Source organism: Syzygium oleosum, unplaced genomic scaffold (genome assembly GCF_021117445.2).
Source record: "Syzygium oleosum isolate NSW1041296 unplaced genomic scaffold, Sole_v2.1 Sole_v2.01, whole genome shotgun sequence".
Lineage (NCBI taxonomy): Eukaryota > Viridiplantae > Streptophyta > Magnoliopsida > Myrtales > Myrtaceae > Syzygium > Syzygium oleosum.
In genome coordinates this window covers 24,968,569-24,986,119 of record NW_026607485.1, presented here as the reverse complement: position 1 = coordinate 24,986,119, position 17,551 = coordinate 24,968,569, and the positions used below count along the sequence as shown (strand labels likewise).

Below are 17,551 nucleotides of genomic sequence, written 5' to 3'. Positions count from 1 at the left end.
CAGAGGAGGCGCATCAAGAACTTGGGGGTGGAACCGCCACACAAGATTGGGGGAAACATGCGGTAGGCGGCTCGCAGAATTGAAGGGCCTTGTATAGGGTGCGGACCACCGTTTGACTCGCAGGCTCACGCTCCTCCAAATGCTGAAGAAGAAAAATGAAGTTTTTTTGCTGACCTTTAATTTGGGCTCTGATGGAGAGAGAGAGGGGAGAGAAGAATTCTAACATTTAATGACGTGGGCCTTGGGTGAGGGTGAGGGGAGAGAAAAAGTGAACAAAAAAAAAATTAGAAAGTTAGACCGGTAGCATTACGCGTGGACTTAACGTAGCCTAATGGTGTAGTTTGGATGAAAACCTAACTGTGTATACATTTGGGAACTCAAAGTTTGTGGTTTTTTATCACACAACAAAAAAATTCGGTATAAATTTGGGTCTAAATTTAATGTTTGAGGTTTATCAGGGAATTATATCTGTTATCTTACGATGGCCTTTTCACTTTGGTTTGGCTTCATCATCTCCTCTTTTCTCCCCCTTCTTTTCTCATGGAATCACAGATTTCCTCGTAATAGTGACTCTTAGCAAGTGAATTTACGTGCATAAATTGATATGCCAAGTAAAGAATATCGTAATAGTTGATCTCAAGCGGACTAGTATTCTTTTTATTCTTTCTTCTTTTCATATCGCTTTCTAAGTTCTGCTTCGGCTTAATGTAACATGGGGTAGCATATCAATTACGCGTGGACTTAACGTAGCCTAATGGTGTAGTTTGGATGAAAACCTAACTGTGTATACATTTGGGAACTCAAAGTTTGTGGTTTTTTATCATACAACAAAAAAATTCGGTATAAATTTGGGTCTAAATTTAATGTTTGAGGTTTATCAGGGAATTATGTCTGTTATCTTACGATGGCCTTTTCACTTTGGTTTGGCTTCATCATCTCCTCTTTTCTCCCCCTTCTTTTCTCATGGAATCACAGATTTCCTCGTAATAGTGACTCTTAGCAAGTGAATTTACGTGCATAAATTGATATGCCAAGTAAAAGAATATCGTAATAGTTGATCTCAAGCGGACTAGTATTCTTTTTTATTCTTTCTTCTTTTCATATCGCTTTCTAAGTTCTGGTTCGGCTTAATGTAACATGGGGACCCTCGTTTTTCAAACTCAGAAAAGGCTTAAGGTGTAAGGCTGTGCAGCACATCTATCCGATTTTTTGGCTGAAGAATGCAAACCATATTAAAAACGAGCTACGCTTCGAGCTTTGCATTTGGATTTAGATGTCTTGCACCTGTTTTCGTGATTGATCTGTCATGCTTGTTGTTTTGGCAGCCATGGTAATGGATGAAGAATCTCCGTGCCGTACCTAGACCCCATGAATGTAAACAAGGCATGCGCTAACGATTGGGATGGACTGAGATGAGACACTCACATGGAAGCACCATACGGGATAGAGGGACCATGTCCCTGAACAACTGATCAGATGACAAGTATTGGTGAAGTTGATTACTCGGCTCCTATGATGCTTCACGAATCTGTCTTGCTGTCCCTTATATGGAAACATATTTCGACGTGTAAGAAGCGCCCGACACACCTGATGTCAACGATTGCTTCAAAGACACTGATTCAATGAGTTTCGCTTGCTAAATTTTCATTGACATGCGACATTACAGAACATTATTAGCACTGCTAAATCGATGTTGAAGGGCCCCCAGCAACCCAAGGTAATTGACAGCACTCCTTCAGACAAGGCACTACATAAGAAGCCGATCATTCGGATCCATTGCTTCCTCCTCTTGGACCGTCTGGGTTAACTATTGACCTAATCAACCATGGTCCAATGACTCAAGAGACATGACTGGTGTTGACTCTAGACTCTTCAAACACGGTAAAATTTCAGAAACTTTTACAAGGAGTGAGTCAGGTAATGGATGCTAACTAAAGCTTGGCTGAAGGATCCACAACCTGTAAAATGTTAGGAAGTCGAGAACATGTCGGCCCTGCCTCCGCTCATCCTCTCGGCCTTCTCTCCACGCTCACCTGAACATCAGCTTTATTAGGGGTGTTTCTGGAACAAGCAGATAGCATAATGTTCTTCATTAAGTCAACTAGGCAATTGAAATATTACCTGTGCGAACTCTTATTACATCTGAGATGGGCACCACTGCAACGTCCAGCAAAAGACAGTTATTTTTTTATTAAGAATGCTATAATCGTTAAACATCTCCACATGACTACATACTTTCACTAACCAAAACGAAGTAACCTATTGATGTATAGCAATTACTTATACAATATGAATAAGTACATTCGAAGAATATCAACCTCTCTAGAAGCTAATTATATGGTAACAGCGATCAATCAAAAGAAAACCGACACCAAAAATTCCTAAAGAAACATAAAGGAAGAAAAAGGATAACCAATACAACTTCATCAAAGGGTACGGTGCAAATTAGCAATAGCAAGGTAAACTTTTGACATGCACATTAGCAAAAGGCACTACTTCCTAAAAGGCAAAGAAAGAATCTTCATGTTGCCCACCTTTACGTTTGTATCCGTGCATACAACCTCCTGATCAACACAGCTAAAAACAAACCCTAGAGAGTCTGCAGATTTTACCCGATCTCACCCTATTTTATAAAGTTCAACATGTACCCAGTGAACTACTGATGATTTTGAAAAAATAATTGGAGTTTGTTCTTGGTATGGTGTCAATTGGCAAAGCTAATTGGCAAGCGTAGGTTTTCCAAATTCCTGTGTCTCAATGTATGATCATAACTATATAGATATATAGGTACTAACAAACTTCTACAAACAGTGGCATTATTACATAAGCGCGCCATTCTCTTAACTTGATAAAGATAAAGAAAATTAAATAAATCTTCAGAATGAAATTATTAAAACTTAGTTCGCTCATGTAATAAGAGAAGTAGCTTTCCACTAAATTTGACATTTGCTGAAAATTCGGAACTTAGATGAGATCAAGAATTCGGGATGAAAGATTGTCTCCATCAGTTGAAATGCTGGTAGAGGTATTTAATCACTCTGACTCCATGTTCTCTAAAACTGTGCAGATTGCCCGGATGTATCATATAATAAAATGGCTGACATCTATGGGTCACCACCAGAAAAGGCTACGAGAATGATAAGAATAGCCAAAGCATCAAGGGATCACAGCAAGACAATTTATGCATATTAGATAAATGAATGGGAAGGCCTACAGAAAATTTTGCCATCACCAATCTCTCCCGTTCTTGCCTCCTCGATTATTTTGTCAATTACTGCTTCAACCTAAGGAAGAGTAAATCATGGAACTGATGAGATCACACCACCAGAAACCAAAGTTATTTCAGCACGCCGAGCAAAATGCAAAATATGTCCCGGGAAGATAAGTCAAAGAGCAGGTTAATGGCTAGTAATATGATACCTGCTCCTTGCTCACCACAATCTCCATCTTGACTTTAGCTAGAAACTTGTCTTCAGAAAATTCAGAGCCTATTGAATGGAACCAGCAAAGATATAACAATTAAAGCATTATTCAATGACATATTTAATCCTCAATCCAAATCACACATATATGAAATAGCCTACATTTTTTTGCTCAACATGGTATACTCTACTCCAAAACAAAAGGTTTAGTATCCCACAGCACAAAAAGCTTACCAGCCTGCCTTTCTGTAGAGCCTCCCTGAGAACCAAAACCCCGAACATCCGAAACAGTAACGCCTCGAATACCCATCTTAAGCAGAGCCTAGAATCCCAGAGAGACAATCGATTATGCACAGCCATTTGGAGCATGAACAATTAAATCTCCTCACTTCAAGGACAAACAACCACCATTATCATCTTTCGATGAAGGTTGGCTCCCCTGCAGGCCTTAATTGAAGATTTTCGTGTGTAATCCCCCTGGATAATACTATTTCCAGAATCGACAATTCTCTATTAACCAAACTATCAAGAAACCTTCACCCTTTCACGAGTTCTTAATACAGAATCATTTTTTTTTTCTATAGAGTTCCCACAATTAATACAACCTTTTCATGAGCAGGCAGGGATGTTTCAAAGCACTCAAAAGTCAAGCGATGACCATCAAATGACGATTGTCCCTACCAGCTAAAAAAAGTTCAGACAGTTCAAATGATGCAGTGCATGAAAAGAATTGCCAATCGAAACTACCAACACCATCTCATGCAAATCAAGCTTCAACCCGAAGGCATGCAATCGCAGTACACTGATCTAACAACAACGCAGCGACCAAATGCCGATCCAAGTAGGCGAAATATGCTCCTCATCTTCTATCTACACTGCCACAAGTATAATTTCCGAAACCCAAAGAAAGAGGAAAAAGGTGGGAAATTTGCTCCAACAACTTACCGAGGAAACCTGGGGGACACGCCAAGGCCTGCGTCATTCCAAATCCATCCATCAAAAAGAAGGAAAAAAAAATCAACGAAACATCTTTCGCTTGGATATTTTGTTCAAGTACAGAGGAAAGCACGTTCTTTTGCAGCAATCACAGCCCAAATTTTGAAAATGGGAAGCAGAACCGCAAAGCACACCTGAGAATCGCTTCTACTTTGTAGAATTTGGCATCTGGGAAATACTCTGCGACGAACAAAAGCAAGAGTCCACAAACCATCAAACCAACCAGAAGCACAGACCCATCTTGGAACACCCCAACCACCCAAATGAATCGAAACCCATTTCTCCCCTACCCACCTGGGGTGCCGCCCTCGGCTCTGATGACGGGAAGAGCCGACGCATTTCCGGCACGATGTAGCTTCCCATTGAGCAGACGGACCCGGGAAGCGCCGAATTTGAGGAGGGGAGAGCTCGAGGCCACGAAGGCGAGCTCCTTGAGCTGGCGATCACGAGCCCGGAACGTCGCTGGTCTCGCCATTGCAGTCGTGCAGGCCATGCCTGGAGCTCGGGCTCAGCAGTGGGCGCGAGACTGCTGAGTTCGGTGGGAGGCGAGCGAGCCGAGGTTGTTTGCTGACTCAATAAGGAAGAAGAAGCTGCGACTCGAGCGAGTTCGTGACTCAGTAGATCTACTCGGGAACAAAAACTGAGATCTCCCTTGGTTTGAAACTAGTGATTTCTATGCTCGTATTGAAAACTCCAAAATTTTCTTTGTATTTTATTTGATTAAACATCACCCTCGTACTTCCATTTATATAGTCGAGATACATTTAAAAAATTTTTTGCGACATATCTTTTTGTTTGATTTAGAAAGAAATTGGGGAAAATGACGTAAACAGTTTTTTAACTTTTGTTCAATATATAATTTGGTTTATGAACTTTTAATTTATTCAATATAGTCCTTGAACTTTATTCTAATGTTCAATGTGATGTTTGAACTTTTAATTTGTTCAATGTCATCCCTGAACTTTATTAATAGAAGGATTACATGAAAATGTTTAATGTAGTCACGATTATCTTGAACTTTTGATACGTATTCGATTTAGTCTACCCTATATAAAAATGTTCAATGTAGTTTAAGAGAGACAAATTGCACATTCTTATTAAAATTCAAGCTGTTTGTGTCATTATCCCAAGAAATTATGCCGAAATCATTACATAATGGGAAAATGACACAAATAATCAATGAAATTTGGTTCAATGTGTAATGTGGTCCATGAACTTTTAACTTGTTTAGTGTGATCCCCGAACTTTAACTCAATGTGTAGTGTGATCCCTGAACTTTAACCTAATGTGCAGTGTGGTCCTTGAACTTTTAATTTGTTCAATGTAGTACATGAATTTTTTGTATATGTTCAATTTAGTCTATGAACTATATGAAAATGTTCAACGTAGTTCTTTCTTTTATTAATTCAATATCGGGGACTATATTAAACATTTTCATATAATTCAGGGACTACATTGAACATGTATCAAAAGTCCAAAACCACATTGAACAAATTAAAAGTTCAAGAACCATATTAAAAAGTAGGCCAAAGTTCATATACCACATTAAACAATTTAAAAGTTCCAAGACTACATTGTATATTGAAACAAAGTTCATGAACTATTTGTATCATTATCTCTTACATAATTATCATGAAAACTATGCGACTAGCAATTGATTCGTGTAATCGAAGCTATATATATTCTGTAAATATCAATATTATCCACACGATTGAGATCACTCGTCATTTTTCAATTAATTCAATTTCACATGCATTATACACTTACTAAACCAAATGAAAAATAGAGACTATCTTGAATAACCAGCATGAATGAAGGACAATTACGAAGCCAACACATAAAAATAGACTCTCGTTATAAATATACTATTAAAGATGAATTGCGAGCCTATTTAAAAAGTAGATAGATTATTTATATTATAATGTCAAAAGTGTAATTTATCTCACTTTTAGTTTTTCGAAATTATGAAAAGATTATATGTGCGTTTTACATCTCAGCATTTATATATTGCGAAATTAGGATAACTCTAAATACGTCCGCTGCAAAATTTAGATTACATCTCTTAAATTGGGTTGAGATTTGGACAAAATTGTAAAAGAGTCCTTAAACTGTCCATAAACTGAACACCAGCGAAAGTAGGGGGACTATAATTTTAATTTCCCTCTTTCTTAGTCAGCTGATCCTCCTGAAACATCAGGGGGCGACGACCATCATCCATTCGTGCGGTGGCGACCGAGCTTCGAGGGATATTGAACACAGAGAAATGGAGCGGGAAAAGGAGGAAGAAGGAGAAGAGTATGTGTACAGAATCAGCACGCTCAAGGAGTGGGAGGCTTTACAGAGAGATGGTCACGCTTATGGTGGCGATCTTGACAAATCCACCGGTTGCTTCCATCTCAGCAAGCTCTCTCAGGTGTCTCTCTGATCGGTTATATGGCTTCAAAATTTGATCTTGGGTCTTCTTCCTTTCTGGGTTTTCGTTTTTCTTGATCATGAGTTTGTCCAGTGGCGCACGGACCAAAGGATCTTCTTCTTTTATTCTCTGTTCTTTTGTACGACTCTAATTCGAATGGTTTTGGTGATGCATTGAAGTATCATCTTGCCCAGTTAATCTTTGACCTGCGGCTTCAGAATGGGCTCATGTTTTGTCCAAGCTGCACTTTTTCAGCGGGTCAAAGGGTAATATTGGATTTGGCTCAGACTGGACAGAAATTTGTTTTGTTGCTTCGACGTCGTACAGAAAGAATGCAGGAATACGAGTGCATCAATACAGAGATAAGATTCTAGTCGAAGTCGAAAGAATAAAATAGAAAAAAGAATACCAGTACATCAGCGATACTTAGTGCAAATACAATAATCTGAAGTTACATGCTTGATGCCCATGACATACCAATCTAATACAGAATCGTTAAAGGCTGATGCACTAAGCAAGTGGTGGTTTATCAGCTTTCTGGTCAATCAGTAATTGAGCGGAAGGATTGATGAAGCCAAGCCATGGAAGTGACCTTTTGGAATAGAAAAAGGCCTTTGAGATGGGCTGATAGAGGGGGAATTGGAAACAGGAAGGCTTTGGAACTTAATTGTAGTTGTCGAGTTATTTCATTACCTCTAAGCTTTTATCTATTTTTTGTCATGTGACTTGCAAGATTGCTAACATGGTTGCAATTTCTTTTTTTTTTTCTCTCTTTTTTGTTAAGTTGGTGTTTTGGATGAGCTGCTTCTTAGATCAGATAATAAACACTTTCTGTAGCTGAATGTTCGTTGTCTTTATTCCAGGTTCAATCTACATTACAGAGCTTCTTTCTGAACTTTAAGGATGATCTCTACCTCCTTCAGATTGATGCCAAGAAGGTATGCATGTAGTCATCTCCTTCTACGAGTCTAGTCAAATATATTAAGAGTATAATAAGAGGAATTCTTATAATCCACATCCTTCTAAAAGAAAACTTCTTGTGGAGTTAGTCAAATTAGTATATTATAGTGTCTTAGTGGTTACTTAAAGGGCAACACATAGTGCTGTCTGTTCATCAACTTGCTGTTCCCCATCAACTGTGTTGATCTAAATCTTTTATTGTGGTTTAGATTCTATTGTATCTTGCGAAAGGCTTATTGTTTCTGGAGCTTCTATGTGCTCAATTCTCATTGGGAGATAATGGAGAATTTCTTGGGGACATTTAATTATCGTGAGAAAGAACATAACATGTGATGAATTTGGTGAAGAAAGGTGTGCATGAGGTTCTTGCATTATAGAGCTTGGAAAAGGACCAATTTCACTTTTCTATTTTCCAAAGTGTCTGAGGGCCGTTTCCACAGAAATCCACAACAATCCTGAAGGGAAAAACTCTTTTCATGACTTAAAGAAGTGTCAATCTAATTAGAATGGAGCTTGTTTAATGCTTCCATGGATTTCCTGCGTTGCAGTCTAGCTATCTTTGAGTAATGAGTAGCTAAAAGTCATTAATAACAATATGCTGAGTGTTGACGGCTTTAAAGTTGCCATTTTCACTTCCTAGATGTAGACAATGAGTATGTGATATGCTTCATTTGATGCACGAAGGATGTCAATGCTATTAAATTTTGTTCTTGAAGTTTAAAAAAATTTCCATTATGGACAGGAATCAGGAGATAATGACTTTTTACCTAGAGGCCCTCAGCATCGAACAAAACTTTAATATGGCTGAAGATTCTTGATATAGACCCCCCATTGGAATTGCTTTGTGGTTTCCATTGCAGATGAAATCATTGACTGAATAATTCGTAGAATGTACTCAACAGCAGAGCAGGAACTTCGTAATGTAACGAAACTCCAATGAAGTTTCACCTATATAATAATCAAACAGTCCATGCTTTTGAAGTTTTGAGAATCTATCATTCTAGTCTAGCACAGCTGGAGTTGTCAATTTTCCTATTTCTTCTGCTTTTATGGGATATGTACTGGTGTGTTTTGTCTCCACTTAGCAAATGATCTATGACACATGTCCAGCACTGCTAAATGCATGAGAATGCGATATGACTTAAACAAAAATGAGCTTGCATGCACATTCTAGTGGTTGCTAGCTACTGCTAGGATACTAGACAGTTATCGGCCATATGAACAGGTGTGCGGAAATTTGTTGTAAATTTCAGTGAAGCTTGTAATGTGCATATTGTAATTTAATGTATCAGCATTTGGAAAAAAATTTCTGCTCAGGAGACAAACTAATGTGATCTCCAAGTATTTAATTCGAGTTCTTACTGCACCATCTGCACAGAGGTAGGGCCTAGAAATTTCAGAGGGCCATTGCTGTAGGAACATGAATACACTGGTAGGAAATTAAATCATGTGCAAATGATGATCGATTTCTTGAGAGACGCAGATGATGATTCTTCATTAGTACTAGTAGCTTGCACGAATTAGCTTTCTTCCCTTTCCTACTAGTGAATACAATTTTATGGAAGTGTTCTTCTATTTCAGCTCGGTGATGGATTGGTTTATGAAGTTGTTGATGGAGTTAATAGCTTTCCCCATTATTACGGCCCATCTCGAACTTTTAGTCCCCTTCCCTTAGAAGCAGTTACAAAAGCGGAGAAGCTATCATTATCAGAAGGTCGTTTCTCTTGTTGCTTCTTGCAGTAAGCTATATATTTTACTTATATGTTGCAAGTCTCGAATACAGTTGAGAACTGAAAATTGTAAATTGCTATTTGATATATATGCTTATTGGCTTAACAAGTTGGAAACATCATTTGTTGCATTGTTCCTTTTTGTAAGATGGCAATGATATAGACCATCATGCATCATGATTTTCATGGGAAAAACATTAATTCTTTTCTAGAAGTATATCATCTTGCCTTGCGCTCTACATAGCAATTATGTGTTGGCTATCGATTAATCACAACAGACTATACCTTCTGCTGAACAATAACTACATGTTATTCATTAAAGGTGTGTGCAGTTGCTGGCACTTGATGTCTGAAACGGCTTGGCAATTGGCATCTTAATGGTTTGCTTCATATTTAATTTCTTCTACTGATGTTGGTTGGCTATGTTTGAGGATTATGTATCATGTAGGTGGGAAATGACATTTGGTTATGTTCTGGAAGTCATTTGCTTTGAGTGATATTGTCTGTTGTTTATGCACCTAAGTATGAAGTGCCCTTGATCTGAAAAGCTTTCAATGACATTTAAACTAAACCATTGGGCAAGAGAAAAGTATCCCCTCTCTTCCCAGTTAAAGATCAAGCAATCTGGGATGGTGTTGCATACTGTCTTGATATTATTAGTAGGTGTAATTGTAATAAAATCTAGAGAGTTGTTTGTAATATCTTCTGGATGGGGCTCCAACATGGTTATACAAGCTAGCTATGGAAGTGAGTTCATTGTGTTTTCATATTGTGTTCTGTGCTCATATCTGACTATATACATGGTTGAGACCAAACTAGTTCATCATTGGGTATCCATGGGCCTCAAAAGTTAGGGTCTTGCTTTTGCTCCTATCAGATCCCACCTGTTAAAAGCCAAGAAATAGAAGCCCTGACCAGAAACTGCATCCGATAAACTCTTGCGTTGCCCTTCTAACTTGTTTTCTTTTCCGAGTACTTGCACAGGAATTGCAGTTTAAATGTGGTACACTAATTTGGTCTGCAAATAATGTAACAGATATTTGTTGGGTATTTAGATGAGTCTTACTAGCTTAAAGAAGCACTCACATCAGTTTGCCACATACAGAGTCTTTAGTATCCCTAGCGCTGCTCGTATTTGAATTGGCTAAGCAAGTAAAATGGGTATGTATTTGAACCTTTGTAGATTCTTTTATTGCTCGTCGCACCTTAGACAAAGTTTCAGGCCTATTGTAGCCCGGACTCGACCTCATTGAACTTTTATATTCAGTACTAGTAGGTGCTTGCTCAAGGCCAGATTCTTCCCTGGATCTAAGTAAATGTGGACCACTGGATCCAAGCCACCAAATTAGGCAGATTCTTCTTGGAATCCACTTGCTCGACAGCTTGGATCACTTCTGTTCTTATGGATCGATTTAGTGCATGGAGGTGTATCTGGTTACTGAGACCATCTTGCCCTATATGATGAGCATGTCTAATTGGCATCGGTATATTGATATTCATCCACTCATTTACTCGATTTAGTTAAGGTTAATCTCTTCCTATGACCATGCAAATGTTTTCTTCTTGTCTCAATGTGCTCCGAAAGAGCTCGCCTTACGTCCTCAGGATGCTTCCGGATCCATGACAACAATGTCACCAAGGCCTTAAACAAAGGGCTACATGACATCTGCAAAGATGCGATTGAAGATCAAGGGCACAACCGTTGTCTATGTGTGACAAGTACAAGATCAAGTGGGATCTGTTTGCCTCCTTTGGTAGATTCAAGTAGGATCTCTTTGCCTTCTGTGGAAGATTTGGTAAGATCATCAGCTCGCGTGATCTCGTTCTGATTTCAACTAACGAAAAGTGACCCTTGGTGTTGATTTTATGAGCCTCTCCTTTTCGTGATGTATATGGGGATCATAGAATTGGAAATTTTATTTTAGGTCACTTAGAAAAGTCAGGCTTTGAAGATCGTCTCATGGTTTGTTGGGGATTTAGGGGTCCTACAAATGATTACGATGTGAGAGCGACTCGTGATCAGCCTGGTTACGCCATTTGCAAGAATGGATCGAGCTCTATAGTTTGGATGGTGTCCGCCATACCAATGCCGCGAATAAACGCGTCGCAACCTCTAATATATCGGGGTATTTTCCTAGGCCTCGTATGAAGCTCGGCCAATCTTTCGGGATGTCTTGATTCGAGACAATGATCATGTCGGATCGGCCAATCATGACTGAACTCCATCAATTTTGATTGCATGAAATCACTCTAATTTCCTAAACTTCTATCAGGAAAGTCGTTGGTCCTTCCTTTAAACTAGTTTTCTCTTTTGTGATTAGATAGAGAAAATTGTCCAAAATTTCTTGAACTTATTGTACTTTTGCCAATTGGCTCATGAACTTTTTAATTTTGCTAATTGAGTTATAAACCTTTTCAAGTTTTGCAATTGAGTCCACCCGGTTAAACCCTTTCAAATTTTGTCAATTGAGTCCATTCAATCAATTTTGGCCAAAAATCGCTAACGGGGATGTCAGCCGTGTGAGGCAACCTCGCCCAAGATTTGGGCGAAGCTAAGCGAGGGCTTCACGACCGGCGAGGTCCGGCAACCCTTGGCGGTCACTATGGGAAACAAAAAATGAAAATATGTCTCGTACGGCCAGTATCCACGTTAGTGATTTTCGGCCAAAATTGACCGGATGGACTCAATTGGCAAAACTTGACAAGGTTTAAGAGAACTCAAGCCTGATAAAATTAAAAAGGTTTATGACTGAACTGGCAAAAGTGCAATAAATTTAGGATTTTTTTGACAATTTTCCATAATTAAATAGCAGGGGCGTAGCAATGATCTTCACACCATAGCTGTGCCCATCATTGAGATTGGACCTTACCACTTAGTGATCAAGAGCTGATGTCGAAAATGATCAACCTACATGCCTTTATCAACAGGTGGATTCCGTCTTCGCCTCACAAGAAATTTTCAATGATCTTGGATCTTTGTTGAGAGTGCGAGACATAATCATTGGAGTTCAACCCTAGAAACATTGGTCGATGTATACACGAAGCGTTCAAATCGAACGAGAAGAAAAAGTAATTTCCACGTACTTTTTTTAATTGCGAATGCTCACTCCCTTTTTCTACTTTTTCTTCCTCTTTTTTGGCCCCAATTTACTAATTAAATATATCATTGTACGATCGATCATTAGTGGCCAAATGGGTCTTAATCACATGCCCTTTAGTGCTAATGTGAGTGAACTGCATTTATCAAATATAAACCTTAAAAGGTGTCAATCTCTTTCAATAAAAAGGGTTTTTAGATGCGTTGCAAAGTTACAAAAGCTACAATTATTTAATGGCGCTTTATTATTGTGGAGGACAGGATCACCAAAGCTCTTACGTCATAACTCTTTTGACACCCACTATTAGACCACCTCGTTTTTTTGCATGTGAATTCGTATTATACTCGTACATACATTTTAACGTGTAATTGCCTTTTTTTTGTTGGGTCAACATAGGAGAAATTATTTAATCAGTCTTGAACATATTATACGGATGTCAATTCAATTTTTGATTTTCAAATTTTGCCAATTTAATCCCAAACATTTGTGCAAAATTCCAATGTGTAGTTTTTTCGGTCAATTTTCAACGAAAATGGCTAATGTAGTGGTGTACCACGTAGGATGACAGGCGATAACTGGATCACCAAGTCAGTGATATCCTATGAAAATTGACCGAAATGACTATATTAAAATTTAGAGTCAAAGTTTGTGATTAAATTGATAAAATTGAAAAGTTTAGGGTTGAATTGACCTCTGCAAAATAAATTTAGGATTGATTGTGTAATTTTCTCATCAACATATATATACATACGTATTCCAAAAAAATCCATGTGTACATACATATAATTGCATGTAGTGCACCTTTCTTACTGCCTATTTTCTAGGGTTTTTCTACGTTTTTTTTTTTTTTGCATATATTCTTCCGTATGAATGAACTATCTCAAAGAGCTGTCGTTTAGTGCTCAAGAATAATCTGCTTACATTGGTGCGCCGACATAATATGCTCATAAGTGGGTAGGTAAAGAGAAAAAGTGGCTATCTTGATGAATCATGAAGGATAAATTAAGAATACAGAATACCATGTCGACTAAACTAATCTAGATTCGTGAAGGTTGTTGAAGTAGTAGCAGAGAAATTATACATGTGGGGTAGCAGCTCTCTTTCTAAATTAAAGATTCAAAAGGGGCTAAGTGCAAATTCACTTGTCAAGCAACTGAATAAGGAACGTTGCAATTTCGACGATGAGAACGAGATCAAATGAGATTTACAAAACTTGCAAACAAGATAGAAACGAGACATGTTTTAGGTACCATGATTGATTGCTTCACTGAGTATAGCTTTTGGAGCAAATCTATACTTATGTATCAATTCATAAGCATTTTCTTTGCTCGAGTGTGTTGGAAACGCGTTACGTATAAAAGATAATGTAGCATGTCCTAAGCCCAACGTGCTGGCTTCCGTCCGTCTTGAGCTAAAGCTTCAACAACTCCCATCGGTTTATGCGCAAGGCACATGTTTATGTGGTCCCAAAAGCGCGATAATCGAGACTAAAATTTCATTACCCTGATGAAAAGTATTCAAGTGGTAATCACTTAAAGGATACTAATCCATGTAACCTCATTCACTTTAGGTTGGACTTAGTATGGCAATCAATTTTTCAATATTGCTACTAAAGAAATACATATAAGTCACTTTATTAGGCATGGAGGTTGTTGTTAATGGGATTGTTAATCAATCAAAGAGGAAATCCACTTGGGGAATGATAGGGACGTGAGGATTGACATGACCAACCCAAGATCCATACATAGAATTTGTTAGCCACTTCCGACAAGTTAATCCACAACGGGCAAACTAATGCGTACGAATGGCCCAATCGATATGCATCAAGGAGCCTCATCAATTTAAGACCCAGATGCCCAAACAGTCAAAATGACATTATATATCAAGAAAAAGGGTATTATTCATCATCTCGCGGTTGTAGAGCAAGGTGGAGAGGGCGGCCGGCAGCGGCTACTGCCTCTCTGGGTACGACTATAAGAGTCTCGCAGCCAATTTAGATCATTCGGATCGAGCTATAGCTTTCCTTTCACCCGGAGCAAGAGAGATGCCATTTCAACATGGTGTCCACTTTAATATGAGTGCTGTCTTTTGAATTTAGTATCCAAAGGATAGCATTTGCGAAGTCCTATGTCGATACTTATTTGTCCAGATGATCGTTTCTTTTTGCTTTTTAAATGAGTTTTTAAATGATCTTTTTCGAAATCCCCCTTCTGACAGCAGATCACTTTCACACTGCTAAACTCATAATCAAGAAGGGAGCTCCGGTCTGGCAATCCTGATTGGCTGTTCTTTCGGGTTTTACAGTAGCAGAAGGATCCTCTTCTTGGCGGTTGTTAATCTGCCACAAATCCCATGACGCCGAACTCAGTTCGAGCCGAGTACATCATCAACCATCAAGATGTCATTATACCAAGAACCCGAAAACCCTAAAAAGCTGATTCCCAATCGCTTGAGTTTTCTTGAATCACACAACAGTAAAGTAATTTTTTGAAAAGAAACTTAGTATCGGTGTCGGTAATCTAGTATGAAAGTTCTTTTTGCACATTTATCGTTAGATGGATGATGTACGAACTTAAAAACAATCATGTAACATAATTTACTTATGTGTGTTCCGTCTTATGATCAATGTGTAAATAATTTTTTTCACCAGCAATAGATTGGTAAAAGTCCGTGTCGATGAGACCGACATCCACGAGAGCGGTAGACGATTCCAGAAATTCACCCCACCAAAAAGAGTCTCGACAGTAAATTTGACGGTGACTTGCCATGAATATCCCACCACGGACGGTGGACATGAATCAGCAGAACACCCCTCTCTCTGAGTTTTGGCCTTAGGAATATGCCACTGAATCATACATCTAGAAAAAGGTGGCCCGCTAATTATGAGCTCATTTTTCTTCTAATCAAAGCAAACTCAACCCACCTCTTAAAATAAAAATAAAAAACCCTTTTTGAAGGAATAGACTTAGAGAAAGGAGTTGTATCATCATGGGATGAGAATCTCGAGTGAGGTGGCATAACGAGTTGTTTAGTTTTACGTCTACAATAATGCATGCTAGTGTATAACAGTATATTCATCACATATATATACACACACACGCACATATATATATATATATATATATATATATATATATATATATTATGTAGTGGGAAAATTCAAACGGGGGGTCCGACCATATGTTTTGGCACCAAATTCATTAAAGTATGCCCTCGATGGTGCATTAGGGATCGTGGTCATTTCGATGCATAGAAACAGGGAAAATAATTGAAGATAGGGACCTAAAAAATGAACCAATCGGAGACAAGAATTAGGTCAATCAGTTTCAGCTTCACGCAAGCCCAACTGTTGAGGAGTCCCACGTTTTGCGACATCTGAGACTACGTTATGTAGCGCATGGTTCGGTCCTACCCATATGCATGCCCCAACTAGATGTTTTTCTTTCTTTTCGTAATTTAGGGATATCCGCGTAGAGATCCGGCTACCTGAAGGTCCAAAGAACCTCTTGCAAGCTGTACGAGAAAGTGGATCATGGATGGTTGGTGAGACTCCTATGATGACTGCAATGCCGGAATAAGTAATTTAAGGATACGGGTGTGGACATCTGGCTACTTGAAGTCCAAAGAACCCCTTGAAAGCCCTACGAGAAAGTGTATCATGGACGGTTGGTGAGACTCCTATGATGCATGCGATGCCGGAATAAGTAATTGAGGGATACGGGTGTGGAGATTCGACTACTTGAAGGTCCAAAGAACCTCTTGAAAGCCCTACGAGAAAGTGCATCGTGGATGGTTGGTGAGACTCCTATGACGAATGCAATGCCGGAATAAGTGTAGCCCTATTCTTTAAAGAGGCTAACTTTTCTTCTTGAGGTCTTTATTTTCTCTATTTTGATCAGCTCGAATGTAGAATCACTCACTATTTGTCTGTAATTGTCTTGATACTTTTTTTGAAAATGTTAAGCTGCAAATGCATTCCCAACCTATTTAACATAATCTGCTCCGATATCACTCGTATCATTTTAATCGTTGCCATTCGAACCCAACACCTTTTCGGTTCCCAATCTTGTAGATTCACTCGAGACTAACAGTTTTCTACCGAAATTAGGAAAGTCGAAATGTTGATTGGTTAACGTAGAAATTAAAAGGACATGGACGACATTGCAATTGAAATCATAAGTTGAGGGTGTATTTGTAATAAATTCTTGCTGAAATAAGCTGGCTAACTCAGTTCTCTTGAAGGTTTAATTTATGTATTTCCGTTTATTTTTTTAGTTCACCGAGGTCTATTGTTAAGCACTTCTTTATGCATTTGGACTGGCTCCAAAATTTTCTATCTCCATGCACGTCATGATACGAAAATGGACCGACTTATGATTTTTGTATCTTTTCTGTGACTTATCTTGTTGAATATTAAATTAAGTTTCACTCAACTTGTGGCTTCTTGACATAAGGTAAGTACAGTACTCTCTCTCAATACATTGAAAATTGTTCCAGAAAAAATTGGACTAAAATAAATAAATAATTCAGTTATAAAGTCAAAGGGCAGGTTTAATGAGGACAAGCTACATGTATATGTATCATGTCAACCACTGTCTGCTGAAATGTCTCACGAAAAAGCTAAATTAATAAAAGGAAAGATAATAATTGTAAGCCCGCCCATCTTGATGCATGTCCCTAAATTCATGCCATGTTGACATATGAAAAATTCACTCTTGTTCATTTTCTTCTTCTTCCTTTTTTCAACCAAATTATTTTCTATGCGTTCAATGAACATAAAATAATAGTAAAGAGAATTATTGGTTTTTTTTATATGAATGTTTGGGTCCAATGAAAGTATAGTGTGAAAGCAAGGTGGCCAATTAATGGGGGGGAGATTCATACAGATTTTAAGGTATCTGCTTCATCAGCATTGCTAAGAAAAGTTTACTT

At 38.4% G+C, this 17,551-nt stretch overlaps 2 protein-coding genes across 2 annotated transcripts; one reads left to right on the top strand and one right to left on the bottom strand.

Moving 5' to 3' along the window:
* Positions 1-1,627: 1,627 nt before the first annotated feature.
* Positions 1,628-5,090, bottom strand: LOC115675995 (nitrogen regulatory protein P-II homolog). Its single transcript, XM_030598828.2, has 8 exons — positions 4,713-5,090; positions 4,553-4,598; positions 4,368-4,395; positions 3,657-3,744; positions 3,421-3,488; positions 3,215-3,284; positions 2,122-2,157; positions 1,628-2,033 (listed from the first exon to the last, which is right to left on the bottom strand). The coding sequence occupies exons 1-8, from the start codon at positions 4,909-4,911 to the stop codon at positions 1,969-1,971; spliced, it is 600 nt and encodes a 199-aa protein (XP_030454688.2). The 5' UTR covers positions 4,912-5,090; the 3' UTR covers positions 1,628-1,968.
* Positions 5,091-6,586: 1,496 nt separating this feature from the next.
* Positions 6,587-9,652, top strand: LOC115675996 (uncharacterized). Its single transcript, XM_030598830.2, has 3 exons — positions 6,587-6,831; positions 7,695-7,769; positions 9,373-9,652. Exons 1-3 carry the CDS (start codon positions 6,682-6,684, stop codon positions 9,532-9,534), a joined length of 387 nt encoding a protein of 128 aa, XP_030454690.1. The 5' UTR covers positions 6,587-6,681; the 3' UTR covers positions 9,535-9,652.
* The last annotated feature ends 7,899 nt before the right edge of the window (positions 9,653-17,551 follow it).